The sequence below is a fragment of the Rhopalosiphum maidis genome, chromosome 1 (assembly GCF_003676215.2).
Source record: "Rhopalosiphum maidis isolate BTI-1 chromosome 1, ASM367621v3, whole genome shotgun sequence".
Classification (NCBI taxonomy): Eukaryota; Metazoa; Arthropoda; class Insecta; order Hemiptera; family Aphididae; genus Rhopalosiphum; species Rhopalosiphum maidis.
Window position 1 is genome coordinate 42,869,470 of NC_040877.1, and position 15,771 is coordinate 42,885,240.

Consider the following 15,771-nt stretch of genomic DNA (forward strand, 5'->3'; position numbering starts at 1 on the left):
TATTAATAGTGTATTTTACATAATATTATCAAAAATAAATCACGCTAATACAATATGCATTAATCATCCTTTTAACTTTTTGATACATTCAAACATTTTAAAATTGTATCCAAGTCTTTATTTTAAGTCAATATGGCTTGACTGCTTCAAACTTCATACGATCTAATCGAACCTTTTGAGTTACCCTTTTAGCCCCCTTGAGTGGCAATCAATTTTTTAACACCCTTGTCCCTAAGTGAGAATTCTATAATTAAGGGCATGGGCAGAGAAATAGGAAGGGAGTTGATTATGAAAATGTTTAGATTCTTATCCCTTTATTCAATTTCATTTTAAACTTGCATTTTTTTCCACAATATGAAAAAAAGTGTATTGAGTTATTTTAAGAATGTTATGTTTAATAAAACAATATAGAATTTCCAGCACTTTATTTTTCTTTATTAAACTAATTTTACTTTTTTTGAATTTAGTTTTTCTACTTTTTTCTTTTCTTCCATATTGAAATTATATTTTAATATAGAGTTTTCAAAAATAATACTTAACTTAATAAAATAGGATTAATAAATGCTAAATTCCTAGTATAAAATAAGCATACTGCTGAAAAACAATAAAAGTATAGTAATACTTATTGATAAATTATACTTAATTTGTTTTTGTTTTTTTGAAGCTATAAATATGTCAAGTATCATAAATCTTTTGATTGTTTTAATACAGTATTAACAATAATGAATAAAAAATAAATAAAAATTTTAAAATATATTTTAGATCAATGTTACCCTACTTTCTTGTTATAGCTACCTACAAATTTGCTGTTATAAGTATGACCCCCTAAAAATAAAATAAATCAAATACTTGTTATAATATGGTAACATTAATTACCACACATATTAAGCACAATAAAACAATGCCTCTCAGTGGCATACGCTGAATTTTGTTAAGGGGGTGTCAAATCTTCCTGACACCCCCCCCCTGTGTATGGCACTGATGCCTCTTACAACTTACTATCCTTATATTACATTTTCAAACATCAACAATAAATCTTAAAAGTAAAAATAGTATACATTTTTAACAACAAAATAGTTTTCAAATTTTTGAGAATTTGATGAAATTGAAATTCATTAAAATGTAAAAGAATTTGAAAAACACCAATAAAAATATTTGTGGAATTATATACACTTTTTAATTCTATTTAAAAAAAATAAAATAAGTATAAATTAAGAAACTGAAATTTTTACGCAAATCCAATAAAACAAACTAAATAGATTTTTTTATTTTGTTATGATTCAAAATCAAATAATCATAAAAACTTAAAATTTTTACCAGGTGTTTATATTATCATTTTCTATTTATGGACTATGGTACATATAATTTTCAAACTATTTTGATTCTATTAGAGTTATTTAATAATACTTGAAATTTTCTCCTTTTTTTAGTTATTTTATCTTTAAATGTTAATAAAAATTCCCATTGAATCAAAATTCTTGAGAAGATTATATAATGTACACATAAGTTATTTTTTAAGTTGCATTATAATATTACATTACATATAGGTTCACATTTTTTTTTTTTTATATACGCATTTCAAATTTTTAAAAATTTTGTCAGATTCATGACAATTTACAAATATTTACAGTATTTTAAAGTAATGAATTTATAATATCTTCAATTTCTATAGTTTAAGTTTAAAAATTAAATACTATGTTTCAACTGTTCCAAGTTCCTCATAAATAATTTATATGGAATTAAAAAAAATTTAATTCAGCCCACTGTATTACTGTAATAGTACTATTGATTATAGAATAGACCAGTGGCGTAGCCAAGGGGGGTGGGGTTAAAAAGGCTATAGCCCCCCCAACTAGTCGTATTTTGTGTATTGTTTTGAAATATTTAAATTTATGTATGAAAGTTGTCTTACTAATTTTAATTATTTAAAATAGTTAATACATTAACTGCAAATAAACGTTAATATGTTAACAGTATTTTTGTTTTGCTGTTGTATAAAAATAAAAAGTATAAATATAAGTTAAAAGTATTTAGCCCCCCCCCCCCATATAAAAAAACGCATGCCAAGTCAGAGATCGGCATGTAAACTTTCTTAATTTTCAATTTCTAGAAATGTATTAATTTTATGCAATGTATTTTATTTTCATTTTCATTTAGTGAGATAGATCTCCGAAACCGGAGAGCGGATTTTGTTGTTTGGGGTTTTGTTAAATTCACATTGTCTAGGAGAAGTGCAATGAAGATTTTCAGAACTTTATTTATAGTTAATTCATTACAGAGCTTCAAAAAAAATTATAAATATTTTATTAGGCGTTTTTTTATGTTTTTCAGCTTTATAGCTTAGTAATGAGTTAACGATTGAAGATAGTTCTGAAAATTTTCACAGCACTTTTCCTAACTAATGTGAATCTAACATTCTAAAAAGACCCCAAAAAACAAAATCCGTTTTCCAGTTTCGGTAATCTACCACGCTAAATGAAAATCTAGCAAAAAATAACTATTTTTTTAACTGTGAAAAATTAAATAATTTTTTTTGAAAATTTTTAATTTCACATTTTGTATCTACTTGATAATCCCTTTTTAATAAGCTGAATATTAAAAATCAAGAAAGTAAAAATTCTGGCTACGCCTCTGAAATAATAATTGACTATACAGTAATAGAATATTCTTTATCAACTAACAATGGTAATAGATAATAGTAAAAACAATTACTTTAATATCAGGTATATAGTAGGTACCTAATTAATTATACATAGGGTTTTAAAATTTCATGAAATTTATTTTCTCGAAATATTTCATTTCAATGAAAAATAAAATATAAATTATTATACCTTAAAGTTTATAATCTTGTCAATTTGCAAGTGAAATTTTTTTAAAGTTGATTTATTGTATGAAATAAAGAAAATATATATAATAAATAATAATAATAAATTAATAACCAATAAAAATCCAATTAATACAAGTCATCAATTCTAGGGCTCGGAAATTGTTATATTTATTTTTTTTTTGGACTATTTGATTTATTGTTTAGTGAGGTAAAAATCTTTTCCCAGACACTACGAAAAAAATATTAACACTTTATAGTGCGTATAATTGCATATTCACTATCAATATTTTCTGTGTATAATCAATATATTATTTCTAATTAACTATGAACTAACACGTTTAAAAGAAGAAAAAATATTTTTCAATATTTCAAAGAGTGAAATTTTCAATTGAAAAATTTCAAATGTAGAACCCTAATTATATAGTAAGTATTCTAGTAAGTAGTAATATACTAGGCTGACAAATAGTTACAAACTTACAAACGTCAACGCTCAGAATGGTTATTCTCATCCAATGATATACATTTTACATGTTCCATTGAATCGAAATTTAATACATACGTGATACGTCATATATTTCACTCATTACAATGACCCACTCAACACTTTAATACTTTATATCTTGCACTCTTGCAGAGTGGTATCATTAACTTGTCCATTTATTTTTAGATTTTAAGTCGAATGACTAATGTATTGGAATTTGATTTTACAATGATGTCTGTACGGTTTTTTTCTGTTTTAAGTCTATCATCACTTTTTGCAGCAGTAAAAATGCTTCAAAAGGAAAATTTGAAATTTTTACGATATTGGATATATTTTACTACTATTACAATTTACAAATAATTATTTTCTTTAATATAGTCGTGGTAGTTATCGGCAATTGGCATACGCTTGACAAGCGTTGGTGGTTATTGGTTACTGCCTCCTGGTTACCGGAACATGACAAGGACGGTTCGGTCAATACATTTACCAGTTTACTGACTACTGTTGGTATGCCTTCTGACGGTCGTCGACGGTGCTTGCTTGCCCCATAGATCTTTTAGTATAAGGTCTAATGGCTTGCCCAGCTGCTGCTGCTGCTAACACTATTGCGGCCTCTGACCACTGATAACGCCGATTGATATTTTGATAACGTTCTCGACTACATATTTTTTAGTCGTATCACATTTCTATAAGTACTTACTACTTTACTACATAAACGAAAAATGAATAATAAATTATTACGTTATACATTATTAATATAATAATATTTATTATTTAAGTTTTTGCACGCGCACACTGCACACGAAAATAACGACATACCTATTTATATGGTACCCAAACACTACAGTCTTCGCGTCGCATGAAATGAGGTACAGGCATCCGACGTGCCCAATGCGTTTTACACAAACACACTGCTGCCGCCGTGCACCGCAATTTGGTGCACGTACGAAAATAACGCGAGCAATGTGTTCTTTAATTCATATTACTCTAATTTTTTGATCAATACAGCAGTCAATAAAAACGCCTATCTGCGCCGTAAAGCTCAGTGGTACGGAAGACGGTATTACCTGACCGCCATCGCCGGACATACAGTTCATCGAATTACCAAAATTATCCGTCATCCCTCATCTGTTGATTGCAATCTCAAAAAGAAATATTATCAGGTTGGCATATTCTCCCATTGTTCAATATTGTGTTTTGGTTAAGTTTTGTAGTAAAATAACAGGACACTTACTATTCAATTCAGGAAACAGATTATAGTTATGAAATCAAAATGAAATAAACTTTATTAATAATATATATATATAATATATTTTTAATACAAAAATTTACAATTTGTGCAAAATATACAATGTATAATAAGTATTTTTTGGGAAGGAATCAGGAAGCGTGAGTGGGGTAATCGTCCATTAGAAGCACCCTGGAAATCGTATGATTAAAAAATATTTTCCGCATTTGGGAGTAGTAAGACATATTCTGATATTTGTATGTTATTAATAATAGGTTATTATTTTTTGATTCATCAAGCTAGCTTTTTAACTTTCAATAGTGTGTTTATTTAAAAACTAATTATTTAATTTTTAGTATACCTAGCTAGGAACTTTGACTATATTTGCAGATTCATATTTAGATTTTTAATATCATGTAAAGAATTGTATCATATTGCAATAAACATTTATTTTAATTTAATAAGTACCATCCTATTTAATTGTACATAAATTATTTAGCAGATAATTATTTTGAACATTTTTTTACATATAAATCAAAATTTGAATTAGTAATATAAATTGTTTAACTTTTCACACCACAGATCAATTTTTAATAATTATTTTATGTAAATTTTTATAAAATATCGTATTATGTAAATAAATACTTATTATACTCTAACATATTTTACAATAAAAGATGTGGATTTCATTAAAGCTGTTTAAGTATAATATGTTGTCTGTATGTGTGCCTATAATTTTTACTAACTAATGAATAATATATTCAGAAATTCATGTTAATATAGTTATTGATTTTTAGAATGGAAACTGACTGTAAATCAATTTCAAATCAAAAAAATGAGTCTACATCTAATCCAAGTTATAATTGGAAGGATGTTACTCCAGAATTTTTTGATTCAATCAAAGGTAATATATTTATTGTTGTCTTACAGAATGAATAATCTATATTCTTATATGTTGTTTTTGTTTTACGCCATTATTTTATTTTATAATGTTTTAACTCTCATTTTAGTGAGTAAGTAATTCCACTGAGTTTTTAATGATGCTGTAAAAAATAGGTGGCATATTATTATTATAATTATTTTTGTATAATGTAGTATTATTATAAATTTTTTTCCTGATTATTTATAATTTATCATGGTTAATATGTATTGGGGAGTATATTATTTTTGTTATTAAACTGGTGGATAAGTTTCTATAATTATAAACAGAAATAATTAATTTCATATTTTATGTTTAATGGTAGCATATTAGTATTTATAATCAATGATGGTAGGTATTTGCAATAATTATTTCAATATAAATATTTATACATACATGTCATAAAAATAGTCAATGACTAAATGTCTTAATGTAAAATTATATTGAATACAAAAAAAATAATCAAGTATGAAAGTTACTTATTAAATAAAATATATCCATTAAGTATCGAATGTCTATTTTATTTTTAGTTTTGATATGTATAAACTATTTTGGTAACTGTATTCTAAAATATCATACACTTATTTTTATTATAGATTTTATGTAAGAACTACTCAGTCTTTATCTGATTAAATAAATATTAACTTTATTAGTTTTATTAATTTTATTGTACAAATAGTTCTTATTGAAGTTCAAGAGGATAAGATATAATTAAATATTTATATATTATTGTTTTCATACTTACATTTATTTTTAATAAATAAACATAAACTTTGCTTATTTCAGAGTTAGAATTAGGTGAACTTTTACATGGATACTTTTTTGGTTTGTTTGAAGCCATGTCAGCTATTGAAATAATGGATCCCAAAATGGACGCAGGGATGATGTGTAATCGTGAATCAAAAGCAATAAAAGTAAAACTAATTTTTATTATGTATTTATATTGGTATTCATTAATTAATTTATAAACTTGTAAAGGACTAACAGAATAATTCAGTGTTAAATATTTATTTTACTTATTGAATACAGTAAAACTTGTTTATGATGTTTCATTGATAGTAGTGATAAAAAATTTCCTGCTTGATATATTTTTTTCAATTAGTTTCTTGTAGATAGTCTTAAATAAGTTTTTTCTGTTTATTAAATGTGTTTTAATTAATGTATAAATAATATTAAAAAAATATAAAATTAAATGTATTCATGTTTATTATGAAATATAATTACAGTTAGAGGATTTGAAATTAAGTGATCTTTCTGTGTCTGAACAAATATCAATAATAGATGTTACATTAGCTTGTCTTGTATCATGGCTTGAAGGGCATTCTTTAGCACAAACAGTGTTCACAAATCTATATTTCCAAAAGCCATATGAAATTGAAGTTGTTCCATTAAAAGCATTTTGTATATGCATTTATAAAATTATTGAAGAAATTAGGGACTTTGCTAACAGGTTAGTAATTTTATATATTAAACTAGTAAATAATACATTGTGTACCACAAGTAACATATAATTATACCAGTTGTCAAAAAGTTTAGAAACTCTTAAATACTTTATGCATATTTTAATACACACATGAAACAATAACAGATAACATTATATTTATTATGTAAAATATTTAATAATCTCATTAATTATATCAGTTTATCATTTATCAGTCTCAATTAGTCTAATGACTATTTCCAAACTTTTAACAGTTTTTGAACATCTTGTATAATAAATTATCTAATATATAATTATATTCTACAGGGCACAAGTTTTTGAAGAAGAAGATTTTCAACCTGCGCTTTATAACTATCATTATTTTAATGAGATTTCTGTCACTCGTGTGATTGGCATGATGAGAGAAGTTGATGAGTCTATAAGTCATAAATTAAAATCAAATGCAAATAATGATGAAGTATAGTACATGGATTTTTTTTTTTAGTAAGCACTGTTTTATTTTTAAATAATTTTTTTTACAGAATGAATCCTATATTGCATTAAATACACGAATTAAGTTTGTTAGACTTTTTTTTCAAATTTTACTTTCTTTTAATCGACGTGAGAATCATTCAAGTTCAATGGGAGAAACCCAGAGGTTGTTAACTACTTGTGGATTATTAATTCCTTCTTTAATAAGCACCGTGGATAAAGGAGTTCCCAAAGTTGGCCGTGAGAAAACATCAAATTATTTTAATTTTATGCTCTATTCTATTTTTTGTTTATATTTTTCAGATTGGTGTTATGATTTGGGCTTTGACCCATTAATAAATCAAAAATTGTTACCACCTACATTTCCTCGTTATACAAAAATTAAACCGGCTGATGAAGCTTATGTTTATTTTGATTCGTTGTTAACAAGACTGAAACAAATTTGTAAACTGACAAATTGTACAACTTTTATTAGTGCTTTGGTATGTTTTGCTATCATAGTATATTATATTATTATATTAATATTGAATACCTATAATTTAATTCTGTACATGTTATTTTTTTTTTTTTTAGGAATGTTTTATTGAACTTGGTCACAATAATCACTTATGTATTGTATCTAGATCAATTATGCAAACGCTTTATTTTCCTCAACCTAACCGAGTATTTGGTACTCAGGATTTTGAGGACTGTCTTAGAGAATGGGCTAAGGCGTTTATAGCACCACCATCACTTATACCGCGTTTAAACATTTTGTCTAACTCTCAAGTAATATTTATATTTTCTACCTTTTGCAATACAAATAAAATGTATTTAATTTTTTTAGGCTAAGGACTGTATATACAATTTTTTTGAACATTGTACTCGTCCATTTGCCGGATTGATTCAAATTTGTGGCCACAATAAAGCTAGACAAAGAGATAAGTTAGCACATCTTATGGAAGATTTTTCAGCACTACAAGATGAGGTACATATTTGAAATCAATACATTTTAATATTAATATTGTAACCTATTGATTATAAATCAATTTATTTAGTAACTGTTTTAAATTTTAAATATATTTATTTTGTTATTTTATTATCAGTCTCAAAGGGTTGATGCATTTTTGCACTCATTCTCATCAAAATTGGATCCACCAAGAGAGCATTTAGCTAGCTTTAGTACATGGATAATTTATCATACAATTAGAATTATGATAATGTACTTACTGTCTGGTTTTGAACTGGAACTGTATAGTCCCCATGAATATCAGTATATTTATTGGTAAAAATTTATACTTAAAAAAATTGTTATTTATTTATTAATAAATTGTTATCATTTTAGGTATTTATATCAATTTTTGTATGGTTGGTTAGTGTCTACATTAAATAGAGCAGATAATGTGTTGCTTGGCAGCGATTCACTGGTTGATTCTCAAAAAAATCGAACAAAACGGAATAAGCCTAAAAAGAAAAAACCACATCCATATAGTCAAGAAATTGTTATGTGTCATGCAATGCAAAGTTTAACTGGTGCTTATTTTAAGGTATACTATTTATACTACTCTTAAGAATTACAGTTTATAGTATTGACCCCTTGGCTTCCAAAATAATTCTTCACTCATTTCTCTCTTTAGTAGTAATTTTCCAGTTCAATATACCAATCTGTTATGGATCTTTATTTGTACTATCTAGCCAGCTAATTCTTGGCATCTCTAGTTTTCTGATTTATTTCACTTTGACAAACATGCTTTTGAATAATCTTTCAACATTACTCAATCATCTATCTATTTTTCTAATTCTGTATGATTCTACGTATTTCACAATATTTTCATTTTATAAAATGTATTCTATTATGTTGTTGTTCTGTACCACTTTTCTCTCATAAATTTGTAATCTATTGGCATTTGATTACGACAGTGTCCAAATTACAGCTCCATAACAGACTAAGGATCTAATTAAAGTTTTGTATAGCATCATCTTAGTAGCTTTCATGTGAAGCTTTGATTTGATGATTATGATAGTGACTAAGTAAACACAATTGCCAGTCATATTTTTTTTTCTTTTAAAATTGTATTACTATTATTAAATAAAGATCCAAGATACCCAACATTTTTTAAACCTTCAAAGCTATATTTTGTATTCACTGATTGTAAGGTTTTGTACCTTGAATTATGCCTCTACTGAAAATAGTTTCATATATTTAATTTTTTGTTCATTCATTTTTAAGCCCAGTATTCTCCCTTATTTTCTATACTGCTGTAAGTTTCTTTCATAGAATCTTTGTTGCTTGCCATTATTTCAATATTGTTTGAATATTCTCAAATTAATCAAGAATTCTTGATAATATTTACTATTTTAACTATATCTTTTACAACTTGGTACAAAATAATATTGAACAATATTTCAAATAAGGCAACGGTTCCCAACCCATGGGCCGCGAGAAGCGTGGTGCTGGGCCATGAACCATATAATATTAAAATAATAGTATTACATTTTTTTATTGTACCTAATAATATTCCCGTATGTGTATGTGTATATGTATATATATATATATGTGTGTGTGTGTGTGTGTGTGTTGTTGGTAGTCAATACAATGTAGGTGTATTGAAATAGAGTAGTATTCAATTCTAAGCATTTTTATATTATTTGTATATTTTAAGATTTGATCGATGGTTCCTTTTCTGCTCATTCAGTATTTCTTCAGAATGTGTTTCTAGTTTTATTAGCAGTTTAATGGATAAAGTTTTATATGAGACATTTATCAGCATAATTCCTCTGTAATTTGTGCATTCTATCTTATTTCCTACTTTGAAAATAGTACATATTATTCCATTACTCCAATTGGTTGTTATCGTTTCATTTTCTATGTACAGTATATGAGAGTTCATACATAGCATCTTTATATTTCTTGCTACTATTTTTGATCTGTTAAATTGTCCCCACTAGAAGATTTATTGGCTTTTAGTTTGATGATAGCTACATCAAAGTCAACTCCTCTTGGTTTGTCAATACAAAGTTGAGGGCCATATGGCATTCCTTTGCTGGAAAGTTTGTAAACTTGTGTTTGTCAGCTCTGTTGCAGTTATATGCACGCTTGGGGATATATCTTGGTCACATCTTATAATGGGCATAGACTACTGAAGGTAAACTCTACCCCCATCCTCTGGGAGATTATTTCAAGTTATCTGAGTATAAAAATGCATACACTTAATTATTATTTATTAGATATAGGATTTTTTGAATATTTTAAAAAACAAACGTTATCAATAACTATAAAAAAGATGATAGATGTCATGAACTATATTTTTTTATAAATATTTAGACTAGTAAAATATTTAAAAACTATTATATTAATTATTTTACAGACATTGATAGGATTTCAACTAGAAGGTAAAATTCGAACACCAAAACATGCAAAATTTGATAATGAAAAAGTTCGCTATGAACACAGATTTGCTGCATTCTCTGCAGTAGCTGTACCTCCACCATTTTCTTATAATGAATTTCAAATGACTAGATGCCAAATACGTGATTCAGCATCTGGAGATTCTGGAATGTTATATTTAAATAGTTGTGAGCTATTTCATCAAGCAAGGTGTCTTTTAGATACAATTGCACAACCACACTCGCAACAAGTAACTACCAAAATTAATTAATAATTTTATTGTTGTATTAAATACTAAATTCTGTGTATTTTTTTTAGGTACTTGATTTAATAAAAGTATGTAAAACAAATTTTGTAACCATGAAGTTACTAGCTAGTGGATATATGAGAGGACCAGATGTATCGTTGGATTTTGATTTCACAACTAATTCTCACTTTCCTATATTAAAGCTCAGCTAATCTTGAACAATATTTTTAGACTAAAAAGATATTTAATTATTTAAAGACTGTTTGAATCCAAAATAATTAAACACAAAATAATTTAATCATTAAAATTGTATGTGGCATTTGTTTGTTTTTTTTTATTTTGTATAAATGTGTTGAGACGTGTTGTGATGTAAAAATTTTTTTGTCTAATATATCAATTAATATACATTATATGTATATAAATATATAATGTGTGATAAAAAAAGAACACTTTTTTCTTTTATCTGTCAATCTTATAATATAATTATAATCTTTAGAGCATTTTCGATTTGTTACTATCAAGGGTCGATCACAAGTTTACCTTAGTTTACTAATCAGTGAAAATTGATCAATTATTAAAAATTGTGTAACTTATAATCACCTTCTAACCAAAGAAAACAAACTTGCAATAACATGTACAAACATTGGTTATTACTTATAAGATTTTATACCTACAGGTAATGACATATTTTATGGGGTGAATGGGTCCCTCCACCAATGCCTCTTTTTACTATTTTACATCTCAAGGAAATTCATGTTCATAAATTAATATTTCTATACTTTATATTATATATTATATTCAATTTCTAACAATCAAACTATTTTATTTGAATATTATATTTAATTGTAATTAGTGGTAATTTGGTGTATATTTAGTTTATATTATACTTAAATTAATAATTATATCTAAATTTCTTAATATTTCATACTGAACATTATTATATTTTTTGATTATGTAATTATATCGTTGAAGGATGGTGTTCTGACACCCAAAATGGCTAAAACACCCCTCTCGCCTCTCCTGGATACGAAAATGATAAAATTACTGATATTGATATAATCTAGATACCTAGTAGCTTAAGTACTTTGTACGCTACTCAAAATTAATTATGTGTAATAAACTAATAAATATTAATGTATTGCGTATCAATTTCATTGAATTGCGTTATTAATATTTGTTTTGAAAGTTAAACCTATTAAACTTCTACAAAATGTTATTATATACAAAGTAATAATGTGACTTTGGCCGTTGTATTTTCATTTGAACTGAATTTATTTTTTAAAATTCGGCATCACTGATTTATAATCAATTATTTATTTTTTATAATATATTATGATAAATTGTTAAACTAATGTGAATTATTTCGAGACTAGACGGTCGGTTTATTAGATAAATATTGTGTAGTTCAATAAAAAAAAAATGATAAATACAACATTTAAGTGGAGTACCTATACACACTTTGACGATAGGTACTAATGGTACTATAATGTACATTAATTTGGAGTTAATTCTATTCTAATATTCTTTATAATACAAGACACAAGTGTTTTAATGTTTATATAATCGTCAATGTAAATATAGTAAAATTTTTAGTCATACAACATCTATATCGCTAAGCCACCGTTTATTGGTTTATCCGCTTATTCAGCTTTTGAGCTTAAAAATTCTGAGTATTACTTGGTACTATGTCTACTTATTAAACATTCATACGCGACGAGGATCTATAGTGGTATATAAATCCAGTATACTTAATACTTATATACCTATATTAGCTATATTACCTATATCACTTGTTTGATATGTTTTCCCGTAATCCCTGCAGCAGTTCTCCCTCTAATAGAAATTTAAAAAATGCACTGTATAGTTTTGGATGTATAAAAGATAGAAGAGTCAAGTGCCACTGCTGGGTAGCTACTCCGGCTACTCACCTCAAGCATTTAAGCTCATATCTACTTTGTTGCGCTCATATGCTTATTGTAAACTGTTTAACAAATTGTATATATTTCTATTAAATGTTAAAAAAAAATGTGTGGAAGTATTATATCGATATCGAATATAGCTAATGCTTAATTCGAAAAAACTTCATATTATCTACAATACGTGTTTTATTTCTTCAACTCGGATACATTTTTATATGCCGCACACAAAAACATGCACGTACATCAATTAAAATTATTAAATTATTAAAATTAGTTAGTTTTATTTAAAGGCATGATCTATTTCTATTATATTATCAACATTCAACTGACATAATAATTGTTACCATTTTTGAACAATTTATTAGGTTTATTAGGGTGATGTATGATGTTTGATATTTTCACATTTTACTATTTCATGGTACTAAGTTGTTAATGTTGTAATAATTGATTTAAATACTTAATAATACGAAAAAAATACAATTTTTTACGTGAACAATTTTTAATTTTATTGTTTTTTTAATAACAACAATTTTTTGAAAAAATTCAAAACAAAATGTAAACAAAAATAGAAAATACAAATATTAACGTTTTTTAAAAAAAAAAAACAAATACAAAATGTGGCCCAAAGGCTCAAGCAGCATCATATTTAATTTTGTAATATTGAAATAATTGAAAAAAGTATATAATTTTGAGTCTGTCTAAATGTGTGAAACATTATAAACAATAACAAAACAAAACGTATTTTAACGTAAAAAATATTAGTAAAAAAAAAAATAATTACAAAATGTGGTCTTATAGGACTCAGACAGCATATTCAATTTTGGAATATTGAAATAATTGAAAAAAGTGTATATTTTTTAGTCTGTCTCAATGTGTGAAAAAATGTAAACAATAATCAAAAAAAAACGTGTTAACACGAACAAATATAATTATCCTTTTAAAAAAAGGAAAAGAAAAAACGAAATAAGGTAAAAAAAAGGGGGAGGGGAACATCGGAAGGAAGACACAATAAACTGGGAGGGGAGATACTGGATGGCGAAATGAGTGCATAAAAAGCGTGTAAGATAAAAAGGCTATACTGGTCACCTGTGCAGCATTCTCGCGACCGGTCTCGCGGGCGGACGAGTGCCGCTGGAGCGTTTGCCCAGGAGCGCGATTCGACGACCATCGTGACGGCAGGCGAGTCCCGACAACTTCGGCTTCAGGAGCGACGGCCGACAGCGAGCGGCTAGTGCGCGATGTGGTGCGCGTCGACGATGCAGATATGATGACGACTCTGGCGACGGACAGCGGAGACCGAAACGCACGGGGGGAACGAATAAATTGATGCTACAGAATCGGTGACTACCGGAAGCGTGACTCGGCCGACGGAATCGCCGCGGGACGAAAAAGAGAGTCAGCGTACTCTCTGTATAGATCTCGTCCCGGCGGTCCCGTCGACCGTGTCTGCATCCGGTGGCGACCGGAGTCGCGCGCCGCCCGACCCTGAAACTTCGAGTTTCGCGGGTCCGGCGGAGCTGACTTCCGTGTTCCTAGCTACAATCATCACTCACCCCGTGCGCAGCAAAGTCTCCACCGCCGTCGTAACGAGTCGCCATCACAGCCGCGTCGATGGTACAGCGGTCGAGGCGGAGTCGTTGCCTTCGCCGGTACAGGCTAACCGCCGTCGTCGTCGTCGTCCGTCGCTCCGCCAAAACTGCCGGGAGCCCGCCGTGCCGCCAGAGGGTCGATCGCATCCACCGCCGAGCATTCGTCTCCGGCGAACCCGTCGCACCGCGAGTGGTCGGAGAACGCGCGCAGGTGATTTACCAGCTTAACGCACCGTCCGTGCTCTTTCCAGTATCTATTCCCCGATCCCATGCGTCGCCGTCTTCCAATCCTATGTCTTCGGTCAGGGAGGCAGTTAGGGTTTAACCGGCCCGGGTGCAACATATGCATCGAAAAACTCGCCGGAGTCGTTTCCACGCCGTGGAGAATCTACTCCGACGGCGTGGAGCGAGTTGCGGCATGGCTACACCAGGTTGAAGCCAACCTACTAAATCTCCGAACATATTCCGTACTTCTTCTCCTCTGCAGACCGGTAGTATGTCCATATCGTTTACTTCTGCGTCAACATCCGCCAGCTCGACATTGGAAATGGTGGCCGTCGTTCCTTGATCAACGGTTAAATCGATGGACTGCAACTCCATTTCCAATGTCGGCGCGTCTCCGCCCAGCAACAGATCTTCTTCCCTCGTTGGAAGCATGTCCACATCTGTTACTTTTGAGTCGCCGTCAGCCAGTTCGTCGTCAGAAACGGCGGCAGCCGTTCCTCGATCGAGGGTCAACTCGACCGACTGCACTTCTGTTTCTGACGACGACGACGACGACGAGTCTTCGCCCGACAACGGATGTTCTTCGCAACACACTGTCTGCAATAAATCTTCCATCACGTCTTGCACAATTTCGTCAACGTATGATTTTAGTTCTTGTATAGATTGATCAATGAACTCCTCGAAGTCAGTAATATGTTTATCCATTTTATATTGTTGTTATATACTGTGATGTTATTAAAAGTGTGGTAGTGTAGCGATAGTTTGGACTAGGAATTGTAAATGAACTTTTATAATATTGTCCGACAACGAAAAAATTGAAAATCTCCCTGACGACGGGTACAGTATTGTTTATTACTAGCCAACGATGAGGCCCGTATGCCCGTTATTTTTCCAAAGACCATTATTATATATCTAAAATGTTAATTATTTAAAATTACCAATATAGTATACAGTTTATCAGGGGGGAAGCAGAGGGGGCTGTAGCCCTCCTGAAATATTAAGAAAATTAAAAATGAATTTAAATTTTTAATGGTCTATATAAATCGCAACAAAAATC

At 29.0% G+C, this 15,771-nt stretch overlaps 1 protein-coding gene across 2 annotated transcripts; it reads left to right on the forward strand.

Annotated features, from left to right (window-relative positions):
* Window positions 1–3,969: 3,969 nt before the first annotated feature.
* On the forward strand, window positions 3,970–11,357 carry LOC113556581 (N-alpha-acetyltransferase 35, NatC auxiliary subunit). Of its 2 annotated transcripts, XM_026961627.1 has the most exons (13): window positions 3,970–4,177; window positions 4,317–4,471; window positions 5,334–5,440; window positions 6,242–6,369; window positions 6,682–6,905; window positions 7,203–7,353; window positions 7,418–7,849; window positions 7,941–8,135; window positions 8,194–8,334; window positions 8,453–8,631; window positions 8,692–8,893; window positions 10,715–10,984; window positions 11,053–11,357. In XM_026961627.1, the coding sequence occupies exons 3-13, from the start codon at window positions 5,335–5,337 to the stop codon at window positions 11,191–11,193; spliced, it is 2,169 nt and encodes a 722-aa protein (XP_026817428.1). In that variant the 5' UTR covers window positions 3,970–4,177; window positions 4,317–4,471; window position 5,334; the 3' UTR covers window positions 11,194–11,357. The 2 variants fall into 2 exon arrangements, with proteins under 2 accessions (XP_026817428.1, XP_026817435.1); XM_026961634.1 differs by lacking the exons at window positions 3,970–4,177; window positions 4,317–4,471 and having other exon boundaries at window positions 5,335–5,440; window positions 7,418–7,607; window positions 7,671–7,849; window positions 11,053–11,193.
* Window positions 11,358–15,771: the final 4,414 nt, after the last annotated feature.

Bases quoted from the DNA above. Each gene is read 5' to 3' on its own strand.
- LOC113556581 (XM_026961627.1), top strand. From the start codon at position 5,335: ATGGAAACTGACTGTAAATCAATTTCAAATCAAAAAAATGAGTCTACA. The intron at 7,354-7,417 runs GTATAGTACATG...TTTTTTTTACAG, and splicing joins CAAATGCAAATAATGATGAA to AATGAATCCTATATTGCATT. The intron at 8,136-8,193 runs GTAATATTTATA...TAATTTTTTTAG, and splicing joins ACATTTTGTCTAACTCTCAA to GCTAAGGACTGTATATACAA.